The 8,303-nt window shown below is 45.0% G+C and overlaps 1 protein-coding gene across 1 annotated transcript in view; it reads left to right on the forward strand.

The window, feature by feature from the left end:
• The window catches only part of LOC126284303 (uncharacterized), a 33,759-nt gene extending 25,813 nt beyond the window's left edge, over positions 1-7,946 (forward strand). Inside the window, exons 2-3 of the mRNA XM_049983135.1 lie at positions 3,222-3,343; positions 7,567-7,946. Of these exons, the coding sequence (XP_049839092.1) occupies positions 3,222-3,343; positions 7,567-7,768 (324 nt within the window). The 3' untranslated portion in view covers positions 7,769-7,946. The remainder of the gene's footprint in view (positions 1-3,221; positions 3,344-7,566) is intronic.
• The last annotated feature ends 357 nt before the right edge of the window (positions 7,947-8,303 follow it).

Genomic DNA, 8,303 nt, shown 5'->3' on the forward strand with positions numbered 1-8,303 from the left:
GGGCTCTCGCTTGACACCACCGAAGTCACAAACGGCGGTGGCTTGGTGACAGTGGAACTTACGGTACAGGGCATCTCTCTCTGCAATGTGACAGGAGAAATATTCTGCTTCTCGTGGCTCTATTACATCCTTTATCACATACAAATTTGCATTCATGGTGCGTGGGATAACGACGAGAGCGCTCGTGCCTCAACATGACCTCGCACCCCGGACCATAACTTCAAGTGTAGATCCAGTGTGTCTAGCCCTCAAAGAGTTAGGTTGCTGGCCCTCACCTGCCTTCATTTTAACCGGGACCATCATTGGCACTGAGGAAGGAGGCACAACCAGCTTTCATCAGAAAACGCAAGAGACCTACAGCCTGCACTTCGATGGTCTCTGGCTTGACAACACTGAAGTCCCAAATGGCGGTGGCTTGGTTGACAATTGCGTTATTGTCTCCTTAAAGGCAATCTTGAATAACATCGAATCACCACCTCCAATCTCAAAAGAAACGTACGCCAACGACCGTTGGAAGATGCGTTTAAAGCAAACCTTATCTGCATCCTCATAGCGTGTTACTAACAACACTCTTATGACTAGTGTGAAAATTGAGTAGACATCATAGTTCAGGTGTAGAAACACGCCTCCCAGCTTTCTTTTATGCCGCACAAGTGCTTCTTGGTGATGCGATATTTTCGTCAGTTTATATTGCCTTTTACGTTGAATTTCGTTGTTTTCTTCTTTTAAAGAACATCTTAATTTTGGCTCTGTGGTAACAGGTAGGCAGAAGTCGTTGCTGCGCTGGACTAGAGGGTCTGTCATGTGTTGGAGAGCAAGTAGCTTGTATACAATGGTGACGGTGTCGTCCTCTTATGTGATGTTAAAAATAACCTCTTCATTTATTATGGATCATTTCGCCAACGCTTCCTCGACATCTGTAGCACACTTTTCGAAACTCAGATAGTTCGTGCACTTCCTTGATGAGACTCAATATCTTCAGTTTGGTTATATATAATTTGCAGCGGTCTACCTTCCCATACAACAAAATCAATGATGAAATATATTTTAATACATGGATTTCTTAGATTTTTTACAAAGCTAACGTTATCGAAATAGCCAAAAGCTTTCGGAACTACAGGAAATAACAAACCGCTTTTATTTTGTAAAGATCCGAAGACATTGCGGGATGGCCGATAGATGTTATGGTTACTACATCAACTACTACTTGCATTATTCCAGTCCAAGACAGTGCTCATCGAGCACGCCTCTATACGTACTCCACAAACACAATGTATTTAAATAAACAAAGTATTGTGTATGTTTTACAATATTAATTTAGCATACAAGTTTTCCATTATAATACCATCATGATGATAGCACAGTCAGCCTAAAACTGGTCCACTAAAATATTAATCATGAATAAAATAACTACACAGCAATTGTAAGTTATAATTTGACTGAAGTCAAGACAACATCTACAACATTTGCAGCACTGTAGCTAATGAACCTCGGAGATACGTCCAAGTAAACATATCACCGTGGTTACATACTAGTTGGGCCATAACAGTTTCCTCTTTGGCGCCAACTAGTCACCAAAGATCATCACAGGCATATTATCAGAACAGGTAAACAACTAACACGCTATAATTAAAGCCGTGACCATGCTTTTAAATGTCTACAAAAGCAGAGGTAACAAATATTTTGCAACCGAATTTAGTTTACTCCGTACGTACTTTAAAATGTTCATAAATTAAGGATAATGCTGATACATGGCGAAACAACGCTTTTGTGGGTGGTTTGCGGGTTTAAATCACCTCGGGGTATGACAATACGGTGCATTTGACCTGCGGCCGTCGCACGGTGGCGCTGTCAGCAGTTCACATACGCAGAGGTGTGTTGGTGCACGTCAAAGTACGGTGCAGCGAGTAAGTGTGCTGACGTTTTCAGACTTGCTAACGGTGACTGCGTGTTGAAACGGTCTCAAAGAACACATACTGATGACGTTATGAGGGGTAGAATACTAGGGCGACTGGGATATGGTCAAACACAGCAGGTCGTAGCACGGGCCCTCCGTGTGCCACAAAGTGTGATCTCAAAATTCTGGCAACGATTCCAGCAGACAGGAAACGTGTCCAGGCGCTACAATAGGGGACGTCCACAGTGTAGAACATCACAACAATACCGATATCTCACCATCAGTGCCCGCAGACGGCCACGGATTACTGCAGGTAGCCTTGCTCAGGACCTTAACGCAGCCACTGCAACAGATGTCTCCAGATACACAGTCTACAGGCGACTGAACAGACATGGTTAATTCGTCCGGAGACCTGCAAGGTACACTCCACTGACCCCTGGTCAAAGGAGAGACTGTAAAGCTTGGTGTCCGGAACACAATACATGGTCATTGGAACATTGGTTCCAGGTTATGTTCATGGACGAGTCCAGTTATAGTCTTAACAGCGATTCTCGCCGGGTTTACGTCTGGTGTGAAACAGGAACCAGATACGAACCCTTTAACGTCATTGAAAGGGACCTGCATGGAGGTTGTGGTTTGATGGTGTGGGGTGGGATTATGATGGATACACGTATACCCCTGCATGTCTTTGACAAAGTAATTGTAACAGGTCAGATGTACAGGCACGTCATTTTGCACCAGTATGTCCGCCTTTCCAGGGGTTCAGAGGGTCCCACCTTCCTCCTGATGGATGATAACGCACGGCCCCACCGAGCTGCAATCGTGAAGGAGTACCTTGAAACAGAAGATATCAGGCGAATGGAGTGGCCTGCCTGTTCTCCAGACCTATAACCCACAGAGCACGACTGGGATGCTCTCGGTCGACTTATCGCTGCCGTCTTCAAACCCCTAGGACACCTGAGGAGCTCCGACAGGCACTGCTGCAAGAATGGGAGGCTATACCCCAGCAGCTGCTCGACCACATGGCCCCGAGGATGCCAACCCGTTTTTCGGCCTGTGAATGTGTGCATGATTATCATATCCCATATTGATGTCGGGTACAAGCGCAGGAAACTGGCGTTTTGGAGCACATGTATTTCGGGACGGTTTTCTCAACTTATCACTAATACTGTGGACTTAATCTGTGTCACGTGGGTTTCCTATGTGCCTGTGCGACAGTTTTGTGTAGTGCCACGTTGTGTGGCACCACATTCTGCAATTATCCTTAATTTATGAGAATGAGTGTAGTAGGTTCACTTTGTTTCTTTTGTTTGTTTTGTTTCAGCTGTTCCTGGTAGCTATTACGCTCCACACGGTATTATCGGCACCACAGCAGGACGGATCGAAACAAGCTACCGTTGTAGAGCAGTTCAACAACTTTAACGGCATCGACCCATGGCGCTGGAGGTATTCCTACGTTAATAATAAAATTTACTGATAGCCCGCTAAACTTAAGTGCGAAGATAACTTTCGCATGATGTGTCATGTGAAGTAGTCCAGTAGCTCGATTTATCTTGGGCCATGCATAGAAAGAACGACCACAGCACAGTACAGTACAGTGTAGAAAGTAAGTGAAACAAATACGCAATGCAAACGGTAATCACAGTTTTATTGAGAATAATTGTAGCGAAGCCGCCGGGATATAAGACGGATTCCTGAATATTGCAATAGGCGGCATATGGTTATTAATAAGATATATGATGGCTACAGTCGGCAGCGTGTGCTCTGCCACGATCTCCCGTGGTAGCCACGAGGTTGGTAAGCAATTTCTATGATGGGACTAGTGCTGCACGGTTGCTGGCGTAGGTGAATCTACTGTAACACGTCTTTCAACGCATCTTTCATGAACGAGATTTAAGTTGGGGAAATTAGTCGGAGATGTGGACTGGCCAGTATATTCGCCAAATTCCCTCTCGTTCCGAGAGCTTCTCCATCCACACAGTTCGATATGGTCTTATATGTTCATCCATAAAAATGAAGTTAGGTGCAAAGACGCGCGTGGGGAACGAGTACAGCGATAAAATAAACGACTGGTGGGTGGACCGATCCAAAGATCTGGAGGTCGGGACGCCACAACACCTTAACATGTGAACGACCAAAATAAATGTTGGGAACACCTAATGCACCCAGAAACAGTGTCGAATATAATTAAAAAAATGGCTCTGAGGACTATGGGACTTAACTTCTGAGGTCATCGGTCCCCTAGAACTTAGAACGACTTACACCCAACTAAGGACATTACAAACATCGATGCCGACGTCTGGGCCGGAATATTGGGCGACGGAAGTCTGGACCTTTACATGTTACCTGACTGCTTACCTGCAGGAAGGTATCATGCATTCCTATCAAAGTATCTGCCTGACGCTATGAAAGACATTCCACTAAATGTTCGGCATAGAATATGGTTCCAATGTGATGGTGCACCTTCACACTCTGGAATTAATGTGCGACAGTACTTGGACGGAACATTTCCAGGAAGGATAGCTCGGAGGTACCGTTGTATGGCCACCGCGTTCACCAGACCTAAATCCCCTGGATTTCTTTCTGTGGGGACACCTGCAGGAGGACGTGTACTCTACTCCGCCGACGAATGTGCATGAATTGGTGGCGCATGTTCATGCTGCTCTTGTTACTGTGGACTGAGCTTTGCTGCGATGGGTCCAGGGCTGTAAGATCCGGCGGGTTGCGCAATTTTTGGACGTGCAGGGAGGTTACTTTCAGCGGCTGTTGTTCTGAGGACAAGATATTCCGTTGTGAAGGTCATGCGATCATTGATGTGGGCATTATTATTGTCACTGGTTGCTAATGTCCGGTATCTGAGAGCTCATATTACATGTGGTATAAATGAGAAGAAGATATTGTTTTTGTTGTTATTCTGTCCTATGACAGAACATTTGTGTCCACTGTCTATTTCCTATTGGTCTCAGGACGTATTTGTTATGTTCAGCGTTACAAAATGTTGTAACTTTAGGATACGGAATGAAATTAGCAAATAAAAAATTGCGCCCTAGCCCCGGATCGAACCATCGATCTCCTGCATTCGAACCCAAAAATTTATCCAATGCACCAAACGCACTCCTTAACTGACTAGTGCTGAAAGCGATACCTATCATACATTTGGTTACAATGTTGCCATTCTTTAACGTCCTTTTTCTGTAGATGTACTCACCAGACGAAATTTTGTGACAGACATTTTTTTATCGTTGGTGCGTGAGGAGTCGCGCTGTGATGCAGGAGTGCGCGAATTTCGCGTCACCCTGTATATTACATTCTTTCCAAAAACTAGAATGTAAATGGTCTGGTACACAAGGTAGTAGGATACTTCAGGATGTGGCCCATCCTTATTCAGTGTAGGTCAGTATTGATACTGATATAACAGCTGGTCATATATCCCTGAAAAGGGAGCCTTAAAAGTAGCATTAATATTCTGGGTGAAAACCTACCAACGATAAGATCCACTGATGACATTCTTATCCTCAGTGAAGGTGAAGTGGAATTAATGGATATACTGACTGGAATATACAATGTAATGAGTACGGAATAGCGATTGAGAGTAAACGGAAAAGGGACAACATCTGTAAGGAGTGGTAGAATTGAGACTAGCGAGAACTCCACGAAGCTAAGGAACACTGCTGGTTTGGAGGCAAAATGATCCATGTCCGACGAAGCACACTACAGCAGGTAGAGAGAAGTCTACTAGCAGCAAACATACGCCCTAATTTCAGAAACAAGTTACTCAGAATATACACTACTGGTCATTAAAATTGCTACACCAAGAAGAAATGCAGATGATAAATGGATATTCATTGCACAATTATACTAGAACTGACATGTGATTACATTTTCACGTAATTTGGATGCATAGATCCTGAGAAAGTAGTACCCAGAATAACAACCTCTGGCCGTAATAACGGCCTTTATATGCCTGGGCATTGATTCAAACAGAGCTTGGATGGCGTGTACATGTACAGCTGCCCATGCAGCTTCAACACGATACCACAATTCATCAAGAGTAGTGACTGGCGTATTGTGAAGAGCTAGTTGCTCAGCCACAGAGCTGCAGAATGTGCTGGCCAGGCCAGCAGTCGAACATTTCCTGTATCCAGAAAGGCCCGCACAGGAACTGCAACATGCGGTCGTGCATTATCCTGCTGAAATGTAGGGTTTCGCAGGGATGAAATGGAGGATAGAGCCACGGGTCGTAACATATCTGTTCAAAATACCGTCAATGCGAACAAGAGGTGACCGAGACATGTAACGAATGGCACCCGATGCCATCACGCCGGGTGATACGCCAGTATGGTGCTGACGAGTACACGCTTCCAATGTGCGTTCACCGCGATGTCACCAAACAATGATGCGACCATCATGATGCTGTAAACAGAACCTGGATTCATCCGAAAAACTGACGTTTCGCCATTCGTGCACCCAGGTTCGTCATTGAGCACACCATCGCAGGCGCTCCTATCTCTGATGGAGAGTAAACAGTAACCGCAGCCATGGTCTCCGAGTTGATAGTCCATGCTGCTGCAAACGTCGTCGAACTGTTCGTGCAGATGGTTGTTGTCCTGCAAACGACCGCATCTCTTGACTCAGGGATCGAGATGTGGCTGCACCATCCGGTACAGCCATGCGGATAAGACTCCTGTCATCTCAACTGATAGTCATACGAGGCCGTTGGGATCCAGCACGGCGTTCCGTATTACCCTCCTGAACCCAGCGATTCCATATCATGCTAACAGTCATTGGATCTCGACCAACGCGAGCAGGAATGTCGCGATACGATAAACCGTAATCGCGATAGGCTACAATCCGACCTTTGTTCAAGTCGGAAACGTGATGGTACGCATTTCTCCTCCTTACATGAGGCATCACAACAACGTTTCACCAGCCAACGCCGGTCAACTGCTGTTTGTGTATGAGAAATCGGTTGGAAGCTTTCCTCATGTCAGCACGTTGTAGGTGTCACCACCGGCGCCAACCTTGTGTGGATGCTATGAAAATATAATTTCTCGTCTGTAGAACGTCATCTTAATGGTGTAGCAATTTTAATGGCCATTAGTGTATATTTAGAGCAGAGCATTTTATGTTAGTTAATCATTGACTCTGAAAACCAGAACAGAAAAGAGTCGGGCTACCTGAAATGTGGTAGTAAACACCAAACTAGGTGGTCTGATGAGGTAAGGAATGAGGAGGTTCTTCTATGATAGTTAATCATGGACTCTATGGAAAGCAGAAGAGAAAAGAATCGATGTATCTTAAATGCGGCACTACAGACCAAACCAGGTGGACTGATGAAGTAAGGAATAAGGGGGTTCTCTGCAGAATTCGCGATAAAAGAACATATGAAAAAGACTGAAGAAGATGGGAAATGATGGTAGGAAATGTAGGATACATCAGAAAAGACCTCCTATGACTGAGGACAAGAATAGGAAAAGGAAGTGACTTCAAATGATGATTCTGGACGAGAGAATCTCTTGAAAATTTGTTCTTACTTTATATTGAGTTGTCTATATAATTGTGCGACGCACTCTGTCTGCATCTTTCAGTGTTTGCTAAACTCATTCGAGCGCAAACAGGTTGTTTCCTTTTATTTCGCAGCTCTATAAGTGGACTCGTTTCCTTTTCAGCTACACTCTAAGTGATGGTAGCAGACGCGAGGAGGAAGGGGAAGTGGTGGACGGAGAGCTGAGGTTGAGTGGCTCGTACGCGTGGAAGGACCCGGAAGGTTCCGTCCACGAGGTGAACTACATTGCTGACAAAAAAGGCTACAGGATGGCGCCGGAATTGCGCCTGGGCACGAACGCGGGACTGTCGCTAATTGGAAGATGATCGCCAACTCATCACTGCAGAAACCTCTCAGGCACACGTCTCCTAGTGTGACTTACATTGTCTCTGGACAACAGCTGCAGAAGAGGCCAGTGTCGTATTCCTGCGCTAAGATATTAACTGAATCTTTGCACTCACTGGTTGTATGTAATATGAGAACAATAAACGATTATTAACATTTTTCCTTGCATTTAACCACAATTTGGCTGAACGCAAGGACCACATGATCTTCTTCCTTATATACTGCCCTTACTCATTAATCAAGTTACCCTTTTGGGCATAGAGTGTAGGTGTACATGAGACCTGGGACAGTTACGAATTCAGCACATGTGAAGTGCTTTGGCTCATATGTGGTCTGTCACCTAGTAGCACACATCCTTCACTGCCACGCCATGCTGTCTGAGCGGAAAGAGGTGGAGGAGGTGGAAACTGCGAATTTACCACAATGAAATTGCATAGTAATAGCGCAAGGAATACTGAACGCCTTGCATACAGCTTGGTTTCATATTTCATAACAACAATCTAACATTCACTATTT

Source organism: Schistocerca gregaria, chromosome 8 (genome assembly GCF_023897955.1).
Source record: "Schistocerca gregaria isolate iqSchGreg1 chromosome 8, iqSchGreg1.2, whole genome shotgun sequence".
Lineage (NCBI taxonomy): Eukaryota > Metazoa > Arthropoda > Insecta > Orthoptera > Acrididae > Schistocerca > Schistocerca gregaria.